Here is a 20,000-nt window from a genome sequence, read left to right as displayed (position 1 = left end):
CATAACTACTTTTGCGATCCCCACCAAAAATAGGTGTGCAACACCTATTTTGGGGTTATTTTATAGGGTTAGTGTTAAAAATCGCCAGGAATCTTAAAAGTTCATCACAAATATAGTAATACCAACTGTGTGTGTGTGTGTGTGTGTGTGTGTGTGTGTGTGTGTGTGTGTGTGTGTGTGTGTGTGTGTGTGTGTGTGTGTGTGTGTGTGTGTGTGTGTGTGTGTGTGTGTGCGTGCGTGCGTGCGTGCACGCGTGCACGCGTGTGTACACAATGTGTGTGTGTGTGTGGCCAGCTGTGGGCCTCTATACTCACAGAGACGTAGGCGGTGAGGCAGGTGATGAGGGAGGCGGTGATGGCATAGGGGATAGAGGTGTGGGGACTCTTGGCTTCCTCTCCTGTCGTGGCGATGATGTCAAATCCGATGAAGGCATAGAAACAGGTGGCTGCGCCTTGCATCACCTGGACAGCAATGCAAACAGGAGAAACCAGGGCTCACACAAAGGGACAATACAACCGGATATATGGTCCTGTAGGTCAGTTAGGTGTTAGTACCAGAGTTACCGGCTGGAAAATTAGAATCCCTAATCTTTCTGTGCTCTGTGAGACAAAAGCTGCCAAGGAATACAATTAAATAAATTGGATTATAATAGAATTTTAATTAAATTAGATTTAATTTCAAATGCATTACACAAAGGGAGAAGAGATTAGGAGGACTGCGTGTATTGCTGTATGTGCGAGAGAGACCAACTGCCCACAATATCATCGTCATTATTCTGTACCTGTGACTGTGCCTGAATATGAATGCACACACACACACACAGCCCTGTGTGTGTGTGTGTGTGTGTGTGTGTGTGTGTGTGTGTGTGTGTGTGTGTGTGTGTGTGTGTGTGTGTGTGTGTGTGTGTGTGTGTGTGTGTGTGTGTGTGTGTGTGTGTGTGTGTGTGTGTGTGTGTGTGTGTGTGTGTGTGTGTGTGCGTGCGTGCGTGCGTGCGTGCGTGCGTGCGTGCGTGCGTGCCTGTGTGCGTGCCTGCGTGCATGTCTGTGTCAGTGTCAGTGTCCACAACTGGGTCCTTGATTTGCAATTGTGTATGTTTTGGTGTGTTAGTTCACAACGGTGCTCATGTGAGCTTACCCCAGACCAGCCGAAGGGCAGGAATCTGCCATCGTCCCAGTTCTCTCCCTTGACGAAGAAGAGCCCTGCAATGATCATGAACACCCACACTGCGAGGTTGATGACGTTGAGGACGTTATTGAAGCCCACAGAATTCTTCACTCCCAGGGCTACTATCACTGTCACCACCAAGGCTATCAGCAGTGCCAGCAGGTCTGGGTATGACTGCTCCCCTTTACCTACACGCACGCACACACACGCACGCACACACACACGCACGCACACACGCACACACATACACACAGATTAGTTTTCAAGAGCATACCGTTAATGTCATTTAACAGAAGGAAAAAGAGGAAGAATATGAACAAGAAAATAAAGGTTGCTGCGTTTATCTCTTTCACACAGACTTCTACATCTCTCCCATTTCCTCTGCTTGTGTCTAGGCAAACATTAGGCGGCTGTAGCTGAGTGGGTAGAGTGGCCGTTTGGGATCCGGAAGGTCGCTGGCTGTTGTGCTGAAATGACCCTGACCAAGACACTTAACCCCCAACTGCGGCACAGGTGCCATATTAATGGCATCCACTGCCGTCAGGATATGTAAATGCAGAGGAAGAATTTCAGATATGTGCAAATGTACTTGACACAAACAGTAGGTGGCCAGTGACTTTGACCAGTTTCACTTTCAAAACCTTTGCATCGTGCATGTCACACAAACAGAATGCGGCACACAACACCGATGGTTTTAATAATGTGGATTGTGGAAGTTAAATGGTGGATTTGTGGATAGGACTCTATATGAAAAAAGCATCGCATTCTGTTTGTGTGACATGCATGATGCACAGGTTTGGAAAGTGAAACTGGTAAAAGGGCACACCATTCAGTGGCGCGGGAAGGGGGGGGCTATGGGGGCTGCAGCCCCCCTGGTGATGGGAGCAGCCCCCCTGGTGATGGGAAGAAAAAAAAAAAAAAAAAAAAAAACTTTTTATTTTATTTTATTTTTTATAATATATATATATTTTATGGATCATAGCAGTCTGTTACGGTCATGGATGAACTTCAACCTGGTGTTTGCACTGTCTTTCTGCCTTTTTGTGTGGGGAAAAACACAGAAAACCCCCCAAAAAACGCAAAAAATTCTCGCGCCCGCGCGCCGACGCACAGCCCCCCTAGTTATTAAGGACTTCCCGCGCGCCTGACACCATTTATTTTATTTTATTATTTAAAATGCACACACACACACACACACACACACACACACACACACACACACACACACACACACACACACACACACACAGTAATCTTACGATTTGACCATTTTATGTCAAATTGTTGTGTGGTATTGGAACAAAATGCATAATGGGGGCACATTGGTGCTAAAATCCACGATTTCCCTGGACTGTGTTGGGGAGGTTGACCGTTTTCCTGCAGGAAAGGGAAACATGAACTTTCCATTACAGTGCTGAACAGCTGGCCGTGCTGTCTGCCCGTCACGTGACCACTGTCTCTGGCCAACAGGAAGAGGCTGACAGGGCAGGGTCAACAGATAGAAGTGACTGGCACACAGTGGAGGCTATAGCATTACATACCATATCCACAGGGTTTCCCCGTCACGTCACGGAACCAGAACAAATGTGAAGTGACAATTGTTACAATTGCCGCCATCACTGTGATCATGTGAGCTCCAAGATAAACAGGGAAGCTGGAAAATTCCCTGGCTCAAGTACCATGATTTCCAAGACGCTCTGATTGGTTTTAGACGATTTCCGCGATAACACTCATTATCTGTCCTTTCATTTTTGATATACCACTCAGTATTGCCACTGTCCTATAAAGCATCTTAATTGTCACAAATGTATTGCTGTAATTACCAGACGACCTTGCCTCATTGTAAGATTTAATGAAGGTTTCTCGACCTTGGATCACAGCCAAACCACTAAATAATATGCAAAAGAAATGTCCTTAGAAAGGATGAATGGAAAAATTCAGCTCATCGTTCTTTGATTTTTGATCTTTAAATCCATGTTGGTAGTGCTACTGTATATTAAATGTTGTTTTACCGTATATATTCGGAGTTCAAGGCACCAAGAGCCAAAGCAAATTCCTCATCTACAGTTTTCTGATTTCGAAATGTCTAAATCTCTCCTTCTCAAAATATGGACCCAAAAGCCCTCAGTCCAATAAGTTCCAAAACTGAAACCTGTATACTTTCAGTATATAAAGTACAGTGGTGGAAAGTAACTAAGTACATTTACTTAAGTACTGTACTTAAGTACAATTTTGAGGTATTTGTACTTTACTTGAGTATTTCCAATTTCCAATACTTTTACTTCTACTCCACTACATCTCAGAGGCAAATATTGTACTTTTACTCCACTACAATTATTTGAAAACTTTAGTTACTAGTTACTTTTCAGATATAAATTATGATATTATGAAACATACATTAACCATTTTAGCCCTATTTTATACCTAGGCTATTTGAAAATAGCCGATCTACAAGCTCACAACGCGTCGCATCGCGACGCGTTGTGAGCTTGTAGATCTGCTATTTTCAAACATTTTAGTACTTTTACTTTTGGTACTTTAAGTACATTTTGATACCAATACTTTTGTACTTTTACTCAAGTAAATTTTGAATTCCGGACATTTACTTGTAACAGAGTACTTCCACATTGCAGTATTGATACTTTTACTTAAGTAAGACATTTGAGTACTTTTTCCACCACTGATAAAGTATACTGTAGAAACACAAACACACATCCTTCAGACACTCACCCAGGCCTTTGAGTGTCCCGATGTGTGAAATCATGAAGTTGCTGATGGTGTGATTAGCCAGAGAGTCTGCCATGCTGCTCAGGGCCGACGCCCCCGCGGCGGTGCCAATCAGATACTCCAAAATCAAGTTCCAGCCAATGAAGAATGCCACGCACTCCCCCACTGTCACGTAGCTGTATGTGTAGGCCGAACCTGTGGTCTTAGGCACACGCACTCCGAACTCCGCGTAACACACTCCTGTAGGGCAGAGGGAAAGTCGACCACATGAAAATGAACACATACACATGCATGCTCGCTAATAATAATAGTAAAATATCAATTAGAACACGCACGCACGAACGCACACAGACCAGTGACATCTTTCAACATTCATTTAAAGACCTTGGAGAGAAATCCTTGACTGAGCGCAAGATAATAATATAATATAAGTGAATGTCATGGCAGACGATAGCAAGGGTTGTCTTATTAAGATAGTATTGAACTATTGCTTCAGTGAACCTGTAATATTATGGCTTTGCCCTTCTAATGTCAGCATGTGTACGCTATTAGAGGGTGCTTAATATAGATCAGGCGTAAGAGGTCTGGCCTGCCTGGAGGTACAGTATACTGTATATACAGTAAGGAATTGTAGTAATTTGAATGGCTATTTGATCTAGTAGACTAAAGGGGACCGTACCTATATTCCCCAGGTTCTATGTTCCCCAGGTTCTATGTTCCCCGAAAAAAAGGTTCTATGTTCCCCCCTTACCAAAAAAGGTTCTATGTTCCCTGGGTTCTATGTTCCCCGTTTACCCCAAAAAAGGTTCTATGTTCCCCATTAACAAAAAAAAGGTTCTATGTTCCCCGCTCACCCAAAAATGCAGGAAACATACATCAAAAAAGGTTCTATGTTCCCTGGGTTCTATGTTCCCCGTTTATCCCAAAAAAGGTTCTATGTTCCCCATTAACAAAAAAAAGGTTCTATGTTCCCCGCTCACCCAAAAAATGCAGGAAACATACATTTTTTTTTTCTCTAAATTTTTATCCCACGATTTTGTAACCCTATTTTTTACACCCAGTGCCAATTGTCTATGTAATCCTGGGCACTACCTTCCCTCTGCCAACCTAGGGAGGCTAGGGCCGAGCTCATGCCTCCTTCAATGCATGAGAGCCAACTGACCTTCTTGTCACCTGACAGGGGAGAGTTTCCCTGGTTGGACGTAGCGCGTGGAAGGAACACGTTATTCCAACCAGTTCCCTTCCCCTCCATCAGGCGCCCCAGCTGGCCAGGGGGAGGCAGTATAGTGACCAGGATTACTGCATGTTTTTGTGAGGGTACCTACCCTAGGAGACACGGGGAGAACATGCAAACTCCACACAGAAAGGCCCTTTCGCCAACCCCACCTAGGGTATGGGCACTGATGACGCGGAGGAGAGAACACACCCCCAACGCCCACAGCGTCCCCTGCGGGAATCGAACCTAGTTAATCATTTCCAATTATTAATAACATCTCTGAACACACACAACTGAACATAATGGGGAGAAATTACTATCAGAAACTTGCCCGCCCCTTTCCCCTGGCGGCCATCTTGGACAAAAATTGTACCATATGATAATAAGCATTGGTAAGGACCAATTATATGAGATAAGATATGTTGAAAATGGGTGAAAATGGGTTGTCCTTTAAGCTTGCATAATTGTCTCCACCAGGCCGAAAGGCATGGCGAGAGAGTATGTTTTACCCCCTGTCCGTCCGTCCGTCCGTCCGTCTGTCCGTGTGTGTGTCCTGTCCGTGTGTTACCAGCTAATCTCCGGCACCATTGGCCCGCTCGCTGCGAAACTGTGCACACACACTCCCTCGATACCAATTCAGAACCTCTGCCCCAAATTTTTCACATGGGCCTGTTATAGCGCCACCAGGAGGCCGATGTGTGCAAAACCCATTTTTTGACATTACTCCTACAGATTTTATCCAAACGTCATGCAAATCGTTACACAGTATCTCTATAGTCATGTGATCAACCCGGATCTGTCCGATTTCCCATATTCCATCCTGATTGGCTAAGGTTGGCTTCCAAAGTTTGCAGGATAGGTCCGTTTTGAACAAAATGCTTCGAATCATGAACACAGCTTGCAATTTCCGTGAAATTTCACACGCACATTCACACTAGGCCGAGGAAGAAATGCCACCCATTTCACATTGGCCTGTTATAGCGCCACTAGCAGGTCTAATTAAGTATATATAATAAGTATATAATAAGTATAATAAGTATTTATTTTTGTATGTAAAAAACGTTGTAACTTTTTTTATATGCTTTACAAATTAAGCACTTTGAAACTGAAGATGATGGCCAATGTTGATGATAGTAAAAATGATAATAACATCGTATCGATATCGTGAGCCCAATATCGTGTATCGTATCATATGTACCGTGAAATTAATATATCGTGACACCCCTAAATAGTTTTTGAGTCATGTCAAATAAGTTTTCAAAACATATTTTGACACTTTAAAAACTGGATGGGTATAAATACATGTATTTAAACCTTTTAAATGTCTCACCATTTCATGCATTTTTGGGTGAGCGGGGAACATAGAACCTTTTTTTGGTTGAGTGGGGAACATAGAACCTTTTTTAGAACCTTTTTTGGTTGAGTGGGGAACATAGAACCTTTTTTTTTGGATGAGTGGGGAACATAGAACCTTTTTTTGGATGAGTGGGGAACATAGAACCCTTTTTTGGATGAGTGGGGAACATAGAACCCATTTTTGGTTAAGCGGGGAACATAGAACCCGGGGAACATAGAACCTTTTTTGGGGTGGGAGGGGAACATAGAACCTGGGGAACATAGAACCTGGGGAATATAGGTACGGTCCCGACTAAAGTCTTGCAAGGGGGTGGATATTCTCCCTTACCAAATGTTAATTTGCTTTTGGAGCATCTGAGAGTGAGGAGAGAGAGGAGGCTCCCCAAGCTGGTTATAAAATAGAAAAAGTTTCAGTCTCAGGTACTTCTATACAACTCAGGTACTTCTATACAAGGAGTTATGGCAAGGTGCCCTGCTTAATATGGGGGTGTTGACGTGCAGCCCCTCTGGCCAATGAGGCGTCTACCTATTTATGTATTATGTCTATGCTCGCCTCCTCACCCTAAGGCGCAAGGAAAGGACACGAGTAGAGGATGTGAGGATGGGAGTTTGATTATTGGGATCTGGCTAAAGTATGCTCCATAATCTGTCAAATCTGCCAGCTGGAAATGTCTGTCCTTTCCTTGCTTACATAGCCTAGTAGGAGATGACAGCATGATTGCTGCCTGACTCAGTTCAGGTGTGAAACTGGGCCACACCACACCAAGCTGAACTTGAGGGGAAGAGGTAAACAGTCTGTTCTAGTTTTCTTTATTGTTTGTTTTCCTTACATCCCAAATAAGCCCTGCTAGAGATGGATTTTTAATAATATACTGTATGCAACTGTGAGTGAAAGCTGTCTTAATTGTTGTATGATGTTTTCTCTTTGCTGAGGGGAATGGTTTGAACCTAGGCACTGGTATATAATGCTGTGACTTTGGTCTGGAGGGAGAGTAGCATGGTTGTGGGCTAGGCTAGGGGATCCCTAGTTTTGTCCTGCTCGACTTACATTTCAGTTCTCCATCACTAACTGCTGTAAGGTTTATGAATGAGAAATATCTGAACTCAACATCTGGACTGATGTTTCACTTATCACACTTTACTTCTCCCAGATTGCTCTCTGATATCCTGATATTAGACCAAATCATCATAACATAACCACAACCAAAAATGTATTTCCGGGTGGATAACACGGCAGTGCATTGGGGCAGTATTATTTGTTAACCTTATTTATGATATTGTTTTTGAGTATTAGAAATATATATTTAGTTCTAAATATCCACAGGTTGATAAACTAGACGTAGCTAATGTACTGGACACTTGATCTTATATTGTGTAGATATCCATAGACATTCCTGGAAATACAGCCCTAGCCGTTTGTTTACAAACATTCTGATTTGGTCTGTAGAGGGTCCATCTTAACCCTACGGGGGCGGCCATAGCTGAGTGGTTAGTGAGCCCGCCTTAGTGAGCCCGCCTAGGGAGCCATAGGCCCTGGTTGCCACAGGTACGATTCCAGGCCACGCCAGCATATGTGTCGATGAAATGAAATTTGTCCCTGAGCAAGACTCTTAACCCCTAATTGCTCACAGGCCCTCATTGGAAACAAGCCCGCAAGGACTTTCATGAACGTCCTGTTAAAAGGAATTATCCTTATTATCCATACAGGTGTGAAGTAAAGAATTCAGGCTGTTATCTGCCCTGTGCTGCGACCAGTGCTGGTAGTGTGTCCGCTGGGAGATATGGGGTGTGTGTGTGTTTGAGAGAGAGGGACCAATTATTGTCCATGCCTTATTCCTGGCCACGCCCGCTGTGGGCCTGGCCATGCCCACTGTTGGCGTGGCCAGGTAGGGGAGTAGGGGAGGTGGGGACATATGTCTATGGGTGGGGAGCCCCATATCAATGAGTTTCCTGTTTACCAGTGTTGCCATGTCAGCCTATAATAAACAATATATATATATATTTTTTAGTGTAGTTGCTTAATTGGGCTTTCTTTCTAATGTTTTTTAAACCAGTGGTTCCCAATTTTTCCATGTCGCAGACCCCCCGCAGTGGCAGACCCCCATCTGAAAATATTGGTGCCAGGGACCCACATACAAGATTTGTGTTGTTAAAAGGTTTAAAAAAGATTCAAAATATTTTACGGCATATTTTTTCCCAATATCTTTTGAAAATAACAGATCTACTATTCGTCTCACAACGTGTCGTGATGTGACACATTGTGAGCTTGTTGATCTGCTATTTTCAAAAAGCCGATCAAACTGAGCCTAGTTGCTTCTTTTGGGCTTGTTTTCATAGACCTGGCCACTTGCAAAATCTGGCAACACACTGATTACCTGTATTACACCTGCAGTAGCCTACTAGGGAGGAAGTGAACAGGTACACAGAGGAAAACCCAATGGCGGAGAAGGCCAGGAATACGGTGAATACTTAAGCGTGTGTGTGTGTGTGTGTGTGTGCCCCCTCCAGCCTCACCGGACAGTATGGAGGCCACGGCGGCGATGATGAAGGACACGATGACTCCCGGCCCGGCCATCTCCTTGGCGACCAGCCCGGAGACCACATACATCCCCGTGCCGACACAGCTGCCCACGCCCAGTGACACCAGGTCCACGGTGGACAGGACGCGCGCCAGCTTGGTGCCGTGCGCCGATGTGCCCCCCGTGGCAGAGTCCAGCATGGACTCCACCGGCTTGGTCCGCAGGATGCGGGAGGCGAAGGTGTGCCACGCAGCCCCCCACTGGACCCGCCGCAGCTTCTCCACCAGACCGCTCATGGTGATGAGGGGAAACAAAGGGTCACGGTCCTCAAAAGGGGAGGAAAAGAGGTCGGCAGATTTCTGAGGAACTCGTCTTCACCGCAGTTTTTTTTCCACTTTTTCCGTTTTTTCTCACTTTCTTTGTTGTTGGCAGGATTAAAGGATAAAGGAGGTGTTGATCAAAGAGTCGCTCCTTCGTCAGTCCTTGTGCGCACGATGGATGGGTGAGTCTGTGAAGAAGATAAGACCTAGTATATCTCCGTTTCTCTCTTTTTTTTTGTTTCTCTGGGCGACAGCGTCAGTCTCCCCTTCCGCTGTTATCTCTCTCTCTCTCTCTGGCTTATTGGAAGTTTGTCTTATTTTTCCTCCACATGGTGAGACAGATGGGTATCTGTGGAAAAAAAGAGTTAATGTTATGACACAATGCTAATCTTTGAGTGCGCATACACGTGTGTGTGTGTGTGCGCGCACACACACACACAGCTAGAGGTCTATTACTGATTCAACCACACAGACAAGGTGTACCTGAATGGAGAGACAGCTAATTAATGGCCCTCTCCCTACAGCCCTGTTGCTATAGTGACCAAGCTCATTAGAGGTGGCAGAAGATGCCCAATCATTTTCGTCTTTGTGCGTGTGTGTGGTTGTAAGAGAGAGAGATTTGATGTAACAATCAGAGGTGGATTTAGCTATGTTTCAAACGTTTCAAACAAATGAAACGGACTCTAAGCCCAGGTTTATTTGTTTATTTGTTTTGTATTGTTTTGTACTTCCCCCCAAACAGTGGTCTGTTTGAGTGAAGCAGATTCTGTTCATCAACACTCCATTATACAAGTAAGACGTGCGAACGCTGGAAGCGAACGCAGCTCGAAAATATTGTGTATTTACGGACTTGTAATCCGTGTTATTTCACCGTGATGGGGAGAGAACATTGACATTGTGTGTGTGTGTGTGTGTGTGTGTGTGTGTGGTGTGTGTGTGTGGTGTGTGTGTGTGTGTGTGTGTGTGTGTGTGTGTGTGTGTGTGTGTGTGTGTGTGTGTGTTTTGCAGGCTGTTGTGCATTTTAATCAGAGCATTGTCTAAATTCCTGCACTCTGGCGCACTCTGGCGGCTGCACACAGGCAGTGCATGCACACAGACACACACACACACACACACACACAACCCGAGCACTGTTACATAGTAAGCTCCACTTGCTCCACACTTCCGCATTCGCAATCATGGTGTCCTTTATGTGCTATTGGTCCGTTTTTATTGACAAGTTAATAGTCAATAGCTAATATAGCATCACAATCAGTTTAAAAACCTTAACTCTATTTTATACTTTGGCTATTCAAAAATGTCTGATCTACAAGCTTGTACATAAGCAATTCTTTTAACTAATTGAACATTTTGGAATAATTTTAAACTTTTTAACATAAATCTTCTGTTCTGGGGTCCCCAACTGAATATCTTTTCAGATGGGGACCCGCGGCCTAATACATATTAATTTGTGGATCCTTGACATGAAAACGTTTGAGAACCACTGATCTAAGAAGATCTGCCATAGACTACTTGAACTCGACCAGAGTCTTTCACGTAATGTTAACCACGTAACGACTTACTGTGTGTCAGTGTTTTCAATCACGACATTGGGGCAGTGGGACGTGTGTGTGTGTGTGTGTGTGTGTGTGTGTGTGTGTGTGTGTGTGTGTGTGTGTGTGTGTGTGTGTGTGTGTGTGTGTGTGTGTGTGTGTGTGTGTGTGTGTGTGTGTGTGTGTGTGTGTGTGTGTGTGTGTGTGTGTGTGTGTGTGTGTGTGTGTGTGTTAAAGATAACCGTATTATTCTCTCACATTGTGGACCACATCCACCTCAGAGCTTTTCTAAGATGATTTGGATGTTAATGTCACACGCGTACCACAACGATAAGAGCTACTATAACTGGAGGCTATAATAGTCATTATGACAAATATGCAGCCCAGCTTTCTTCTCCCTACACACACAAATGCATGTGCATGCAAACACACACACACACACACACACACACACACACACACTCTCTCACACACACACACACACACACACACACACACACACACACACACACACACACACACACACACACACACACACACACACACACACACACACACACACACACACATACTCACTCGTGTGAAGAGGGTAGGGCTTCTTCTTTCTGCATTTAGCAATCAGCTAAATAGGTTATTTAACCGTTTAGACCCTCTATACTGACCTGTGTTGCACTGTACTTGGTCCACTCTTTTTTATCTACACCAAATGTCTTCGCCTGAAGGTCTGCTATTTTTTTGTGAATAGGGATGCTGGGCTTCAACTGGTTAACACTTTGGACTGTTTAAAATTGTCTAAGAGCAGTTAGTCTTCAGTGGGCAGGATCATACTGCATTTTTAACAAAAGCCCTTTATGAGTAAAATGACAGTATAATCCCTAATTAACACCCACGCAAGTCTTAAATAAATAAATACAGGCAAGCACTTGCATTCCTCACCCACAGAGATATCTGGACACGGCCAAAGACACACACAGTCAGTCAACAGCGGTCAATAACGTCTGATGAGCGCGTGGAGCAAGGAATGGAACCGTGATGATGGGAAGAGGAGGCGGGCATGAGGAGAATAAGAGAAAATCTGTTTTTCATTAGGAGCAGCGTACATTGATCCTCTGGTTGCTGTGAGACAGGATGATATATACAACGCGCGCGTGTGTGTACTGACTACTGTACGTGCACACGCGTGTGTTTTTAGGTTCATTGCGTGTATTTTCTTTTCAGGAAATAGAAGTTATTTTTAGTAGTTATTAATAGGCACAAGTTAATACTTTTCATTGGTTAAATATTTATAAAACCCACAGACAGACTCAACAACTTTCACTGTCAAAATCAGAAATAGCTAAAAGTGCAGATCTACAAGCTCACAACGCATTGCGATGCGCTGTGAGCTTGTAGATCAGCTATTGCTGCTACTTTTGCGTGACCCACTTGTAGGATAAAGTAGGCCAGCAATTTGTGAGAAAAAATATAAGGATACAACGTTTTTGCCCGCCAGCGACTGTGTGTGTGTGTGTTGTTCTGTGTTTCTGTGTTGTTAGTGTGAGTGCGCACGTGTCTCTGTGTGTGTAGCATTCTAAGACATACCTTGCCTGGTATAATTGCCGACATCGAGGTCTAGACACGTATCCAATCACTCTCAAAAGAAAGGAGCAAACAGGAGGGGTGATTGGAACCTTGTTAGTTATTGCATGTGCCTTTGTTTATGTTACTAGGCACAAATACGCACACACACACACGCACGCGCGCGCGCGCGCGCGCGCGCGCGCACACACACACACACACACACACACACACACACACACACACACACACACACACACACACACACACACACACACACACACACACACACACACACACACACACACACACACACACACACACACACACACACACACAAAGATATAGTGACAGACACACACACGATCACATTTTCACACCTTCCATAAATTTTTATGTTGTAAATCAAATACACGTCGGTATACCGTTTTTTTTCTTCTAAAGAACTGTTACACTTATTATTCTCTGGCAATTTTTCTTGATGCTCGCCACCTGCCCCCCGTGGAGAGAGTGGACAATATGCTGTCTGAACAGTCTGGCCAACAAACCTGGACCACCAAAGCACTGTGGTAGCAGCTGTTGCAGCTACTGCAAATCCTTGAAAATTGTCTTTAAATTGTCCAGGCTAGCAGCTCTCACTGCTTTGATTTAAAGTGTCCAGGCTAGCAGCTCTCACTGCTTTGATCTAAAGGTCTGTTTCAATAGAAAAATAAAAAACCCTCAGAAATGTGGCGCCCCTTCACTTTTCCTGAGAGCAGAAGGAGCTGCCTCTAAAAGAGGATGAAATAAGCATTTGTCAATAATAAGTCAACCAATATTGATAAAGTACCCCCATTGATAAACTTTCTTATCTTATCTTATTGTCACTGTCGGGCAGTTACTTTTCAGGAAATGAGAAGAAAGAAAAAAAATTCCACTGGACCCAAAGTAGTTATTATTTAGTCACAAGCTATTGTTAATACTTTTCATTTCTTAAATATTCATAAAACCTACAGACAGACTTAACCACTTTCAAAGTGTTCCATAAATAGCAGATCTACAGTATAAGCTATATATGTGATCTTTTAGAATAATAAAATAGGGCATTCATTTATGAGAAAACATAAAAAGATGAAACGTGGAGATGCAATGTCTGCCTGACAGCAACGTTACACTATATATATTATAAAGATTGTCACAAATAACATGATACTGATCTCATGCCCACATGGGTGGGGCTTTTTTAGACTGACGGGGTCAGTACAGGGGGGCATAGAGATATCTGCATTCAGTACCGTGATGTAACAGTGCTGTCTTTAATAGAGGGACCTGGCCAAAATATCGTCCATTATTTGTAATTACATATGCAGCTGTCCCCATTTTCCATCGCTTTCAACCTGGTATCCCTATTTTGAGCATATCATTACAGGCGATGATGGTTAACCTTTTACTCAAAAGTTAAAATACAAGTCGTGCTTTTGCAAAGGATCCTTAATACAGTGGCAGCGCCATCTTACACAGCACCTCTGTCTTGCCTCTGGCCTCCTTTAATATTGTAGCAGACACTGCAGGCTACTTTTTCAAGTTCAGTAGTGTTTACTGTGCCCTAGACCCAAAATGGTGCACACCGTTCTGCTCTCCCTTCCCCATAAATCGCTAAGGTTTTGTTATCCCAGCAGTCTTAAATGTAGAAGCCATGCTATCATGCATTAAAATCTCTCGGTGTCCACCCGCTGCCACAGTTCCTGTGCCTCTAGTCACAGACGATAATACAAAATATAAATTGTGTTGTTACATGCAGCATGCGCAGTGGGACTGTTATGCTGGCTACATCATAACAAATAAAAATGCCTGCTGGCTCCGGAATTATTGAACAGACAGGCTTGTGCAATAAATTTGGACTTCCAAACCAACATCCGCGGAATGAATTATATTACTTTCATGGGAATTCCTTAAAAGAGTCATATAGAGCCTAGATATGGAGCCTACTAAATAAAGGCTGCTGGCAAACACAATTTGCAGTACTTCAGTACCCCTCCCACCCCTGAGTTGACCCCTCCCCCAAACATCGTCATCATCACTATCATGGATGCCATTGCCATAAGCATCCTCGCGTTAGCATGTTTTCAGATAAGCTAGTTTGCCAGAGCATCCACTCCACTGCCTAATCGGCCGTGACTAAGCCAAAGTCTGTTTGAATTACTCAATGAATCGCCTGATTGAGCTCTCGTTGGCTTTACGAGCTGTCGTGTCTTAATAAAATAAAGTGCCCTCTCTGATTCAGTCAAAACCAACCTGGCAACCGTCCCTGGCCCTGTTTCTGAGTGGGTCACAGACAGAAGAGGAAGTAGCTAAGTCATCATTGTATCCTAGGAGAACACCTGAGTCAGGGAAAATTATCTCAGCTGATGGACTCTGTATCCCTCTGCCTTTCTCTCCATAGGCATGTCTCACTTTTTTGTGGGTCTCTAACTCTCTTAGCTAAACACCTCTCTGTCTCTCCATCTCTCTGTGTGCCTCCGTCTCATTCTGTCTCGGTCTGTCTATCTTTCTTTCTCGTTTGCTTCTCGTCTGGGACAAGTGTCCTGTTGTTAATGAGCACATGGACCAGGGCAAAAACAAACTAGACTGGTTGGACGTCTGACAGCTTTGACAAGACTTGTCTCTCCGTCTGCGTCCTACTGTGGAGAAGCACTGCTGCTCTTACTGTTATGTCTGTCTGTTTGCAGAATCGCCATTCTGGCGATTCTGCATGCCGTGTCTGTTTCCACCAAGCTGCCAGTCAATCTGCATTTGCAGTAAGTCTGTCCACTGTCTCATCTTAGTGTTTTTAATCAGTGAAGAGGAGGGAAGAATGAAGCACAATTGGAAGCTATACTGTCTCAAAGTACAAGCAGAACCATCAACGTATCCCTGGGGAAGGTTACATAACCGTGAGAGAGGGAGTGGGAGAGGGAAAGGGAGGTGGATAGAGAGAGAGAGAGGGAGGGAGAGAGAGAGGTATAAGAGATTGTGTGAGTCTGTGCCTAAGCATTGGCTCACTTGGGTGACACAGTTCCGCTCCACCGCTTGGCAGGGTAAAGATTTATGAGCACCGGAGCAGCCCCTGTACCAGCCTCCATGCACACTGCACACACCAGGCCCTGGTACAGGCGGCTGTAATATAACATCCAGACAATAGTCGACTCTACGCTGATACAGAAGAACATACAGTAAATGCAGTTAGCTCACTCATAGGCGGAAGCAGAAGCAGCAGTAACAGATCTTCACTTACACAAGTATGATTCATACACTATCCTCACGTGAGTTGAATTAATTCACTTTCGGCAAGCTTTAGTGACGTGTTTTTACTTTCAAATATAGTTCATCTACTTAAATGGGTCCCAGTAAAGAGATCATTTAAAACCTTATGACGTCTCAGACTCAATTTGACAGATGGCAGGCCGGCAAAGTTACAGACTGGTTGGTAGACTGACTGTCTGATTCCCTGGTTGACTGGACATTGGGGGCAAATTACTGACTGGCTGGCTGAGTCACTGGCTGGGGGCCGGGCCAGTTGCATCACTAAATCAAGTTTAATAAATTAGATTTGGAAAGTAGTTCTTAAAAAGTATAAATAAATGGCAGGCTAACTGGATAGCTGTGTGATGAATTTGTTAACTGGCTCTCATTCTCTAACCCATTATCAAAGAAAAGGGAAAAACAGCACCCTCTGCAGTTTTTTACCTTTGCATTTGACTCTGGGGGAGTGATTAAATAGACCGACGATGACTGGAAACCGGCGTTTGGACTCTGCCCTCAGCCCTCCACTTCCGGTGGTGCTCCTATTTTTTCATTCCCACTCACAATATTTCTCCACGGAACACTAACACCATTTCTCCCAAAGAACATGGATCGTTTTGGTTATAAGCCCACTTGTTTCTATGATGAAAAGAACAAGTTAAAATGTAACTAACTTTCCGTGGTTTTGTCCGCTCCGAGGACACTATTGTTACATGAGTTTGGGTTTGTTTCCACTGGGAAGCGAGCGCACAGATGTAAATCACTACATTTGATTGGGTAAAGCGCGGCCTGCTTCCTGATCTGAAGGCACGGCCACTTGTAGGCCAAGGCTCACACGTTCTGAACGGGGCTCTCGACAGATTCAGTAGCGCAGCTCTGAATCTGTTCTTGAGAGATTACTAATAACCTGACTCCCTTGATATCTTTCTATCATGTTTAGTGTTTCTGAGGCTGATGCACGTTGGGTTAGAGTTTAGACTTTGATGTAACTGAGGCATCCCTCCTCATGGTTAACTGGATGCTTAGCCATGTGTTCAGCATCCCTGTCTCAGATACTCTCAGAGACAGACACTAATGAGAGGTGGAAGGCATGAACACAACACCATCACGAACCTCTGTTTTCCTCCATCGGTCTGGTGGCTGATGTGATGTTCCGTTTAGCTGACTCACTGACTGGCTGACTGGTTGCATGGATGACTGGCTGGAGCATTGTCTACATATACCAGGCTAACTGTCAGGCTTGCTGACTGGCCCTCCATCCCTCCCTCCCTCCTTCCTTCCTGATAGGATGAAGTTTAAATCATACCGGGCTACATTGTGGATTTGAGGGATACATGACCGAGCTTAAAAGATTAGGCGAGACTAATGAGCCACCTTGTCTTGATTTCTTCTTCGTCTTTCCTACATTTGCTAGTTGGCTGATATGGTACTAACTGTTTGATTTACCAGCCTGCCACACCCCTGTTATGCTAGGTTGCAGAGTTGGACTGTAAAGCTTAAAACACAGTGGACTTTCTTTATAGATTGAACTTACACATTGATCATTTAGACCAGGCCTAATATCAATCTTACAAACTGGCTGCTGGAGTGTTTCCACACTTCATAAAGACACACAATATCCCAGCAGCTGGTGGCCTCACTGTCTAGCCACATCCCTCAAACACTGTGAAATATGGCTAATAATGGAGATGGGCTGTTTTGCCCAACAGTTGCTGGAAGAAAAAAAGGTTCCCCTTTACAGTTTCGTGCCCACAATGTTATCTCAATCGATCGCCACTGGCCATATTGTCCATCTACTTCAGAATTCACCCATGTATCACAGCCTTAAAAACCCCTATCTACCCAACCTTTAGTACCAGATGTGTCTAAATGGTTTGTGTCTATCTGTTATGTGTTTAGGCTGGCTCGGGGGGATATACTCCTCTCACTGTTGACCCGAGACTCTCTTCTCTCTCTCTGGGGGGAGTGATTAAATAGACCGACGATGACTGGAAACCGGCGTTTGGTCTCTGCCCTCAGCCCTCCACTTCCGGTGGTGCTCCTATTTTTTCATTCCCACTAACAATATTTCTCCACGGAACACTAACACCATTTCTCCCAAAGAACATGGATCGTTTTGGTTATAAGCCCACTTGTTTCTATGATGAAAAGAACAAGTTCAAATGTAACTAACTTTCCGTGGTTTTGTCCGCTCCGAGGACACTATTGTTAAATGAGTTTGGGTTTGTTTCCACTGGGAAGCGAGCACACAGATGTAAATCCTGCCCACTACATTTGATTGGGTAAAGCGCGGCCTGCTTCCTGATCTGAAGGCACGGCCACTTGTAGGCCAAGGCTCACACGTTCTGAACGGGGCTCTCGACAGATTTTGATGTAACTGAGGCATCCCTCCTCATGGTTAACTGGATGCTTAGCCATGTGTTCAGCATCCCTGTCTCAGACACTCTCAGAGACAGACACTAATGAGAGGTGGAAGGCATGAACACAACACCATCACGAACCTCTGTTTTCCTCCATCGGTCTGGTGGCTGATGTGATGTTCCGTTTAGCTGACTCACTGACTGGCTGACTGGTTGCATGGATGACTGGCTGGAGCATTGTCTACATATACCAGGCTAACTGTCAGGCTTGCTGCCTGGCCCTCCATCCCTCCCTCCCTCCCTCCTTCCTTCCTTCCTGATAGGGTGAAGTTTAAATCATACCGGGCTACATTGTGGATTTGAGGGATACATGACCGAGCTTAAAAGATTAGGCGAGACTAATGAGCCACCTTGTCTTGATTTCTTCTTCGTCTTTCCTACATTTGCTAGTTGGCTGATATGGTACTAACTGTTTGATTTACCAGCCTGCCACACCCCTGTTATGCTAGGTTGCAGAGTTGTACTGTAAAGCTTAAAACACAGTGGGCTTTCTTTATAGATTGAACTTACACATTGATCATTTAGACCAGGCCTAATATCAATCTTACAAACTGGCTGCTGGAGTGTTTCCACACTTCATAAAGACACACAATATCCCAGCAGCTGGTGGCCTCACTGTCTAGCCACATCCCTCAAACACTGTGAAATATGGCTAATAATGGAAATGGGCTGTTTTGCCAACAGTTGCTGGAAGAAAAAAAGGTTCCCCTTTACAGTTTCGTGCCCACAATGTTATCTCAATCGATCGCCACTGGCCATATTGTCCATCTACTTCAGAATTCACCAATGTATCACAGCCTTAAAAACCCCTATCTACCCAACCTTTAGTACCAGATGTGTCTAAATGGTTTGTGTCTATCTGTTATGTGTTTAGCCTGGCTCGGGGGGATATACTCCTCTCACTGTTGACCCGAGACTCTCTTCTCTCTCTCGTTCTTAGCCCTTCTTCCTCTTCTCTCTATTTTCACCATTACTTCTGTCCACCCTTCTTCTTCTTCTTCTTTCATAGCCAAGACAAGAGAGAGACATACACACACACACACACACACACACACACACACACACACACACACACACACACACACACACACACACACACACACACACACACACACACACACACACACACACACACACACAGAGAGTACCATATACTGTATATCAGCGATGGAGGAAGGAAGTACGAGATTCTTTTTACTTGACTAAAAGCCCCTATAACTGGGGTTGGGACACCTCATTAGTACACCCTTCGCTGTACTGTGATTGGCTCATACATTAGTACACCCCTAGCTGTACTGTGATTGGCTGACTCTATTGGCTGATTCTATTCAGCACTGTGATTGGCTAGCGAGACACATGATGAAATTAATAACCTATAAATAGGACTATGCACTTAAAAAAAAACTTTTTTTTAAAAGTGAGCTTCCATCACTGTGATGACCACTGTGATGACCACACCGCCCACTTCACACTGGGTGTGATTTTGTTTTTACAATCTTACTAATAAGTATTTGCATCAAAATGTACTTACAGTGACAAACATAAAAGTAGTCATTATGCAGAATTGCCCATTTCACAATCTGATTATTGGATTGTAGTTAGTAATGCATTGACGTGTTCATGAATTTAATGTTGTAGCTGGTAATTTAGATTTAGATGTATCTGCTATTTTTGTAAAATCGCGAGTCTCAAGCGAACGAGCGAGCTAAAGCGAGCGAGTTGCCGTGCCGAACGTTCGCGACGTTCACTCGAGCCTGCTCAGCGCCGTCCGAGTTATGGACCGATGGGCACAGAATCGTAAATCATGTTGTGGGGACAGCTCTGCCTCCGGGTAGGTCAGTATTCTCTTGATTACACCCAATCAATGGTCTGATGAAACGCGGGTAGGTCAGTATCTCGCCTACTTAGACCATTCAATCGTCTGATAA

General features: G+C 44.3%; 1 protein-coding gene across 1 annotated transcript in view; it reads right to left on the bottom strand.

The window, feature by feature from the left end:
• The window catches only part of slc7a14a (solute carrier family 7 member 14a), a 39,768-nt gene that overhangs the window by 13,648 nt on the left and 6,120 nt on the right, over window positions 1-20,000 (bottom strand). The window contains exons 2-5 of the mRNA XM_080413636.1: window positions 8,978-9,651; window positions 3,895-4,131; window positions 1,135-1,352; window positions 315-461 (exon numbers count right to left, since the gene is read on the bottom strand). Of these exons, the coding sequence (XP_080269762.1) occupies window positions 315-461; window positions 1,135-1,352; window positions 3,895-4,131; window positions 8,978-9,278 (903 nt within the window). The 5' untranslated portion in view covers window positions 9,279-9,651. The remainder of the gene's footprint in view (window positions 1-314; window positions 462-1,134; window positions 1,353-3,894; window positions 4,132-8,977; window positions 9,652-20,000) is intronic.

Source organism: Gymnoscopelus braueri, assembly GCF_963280865.1.
Source record: "Gymnoscopelus braueri genome assembly, chromosome: 19".
In the NCBI taxonomy this organism is placed as follows: Eukaryota; Metazoa; Chordata; class Actinopteri; order Myctophiformes; family Myctophidae; genus Gymnoscopelus; species Gymnoscopelus braueri.
This window is presented reverse-complemented; position numbering and strand designations above follow the sequence as displayed.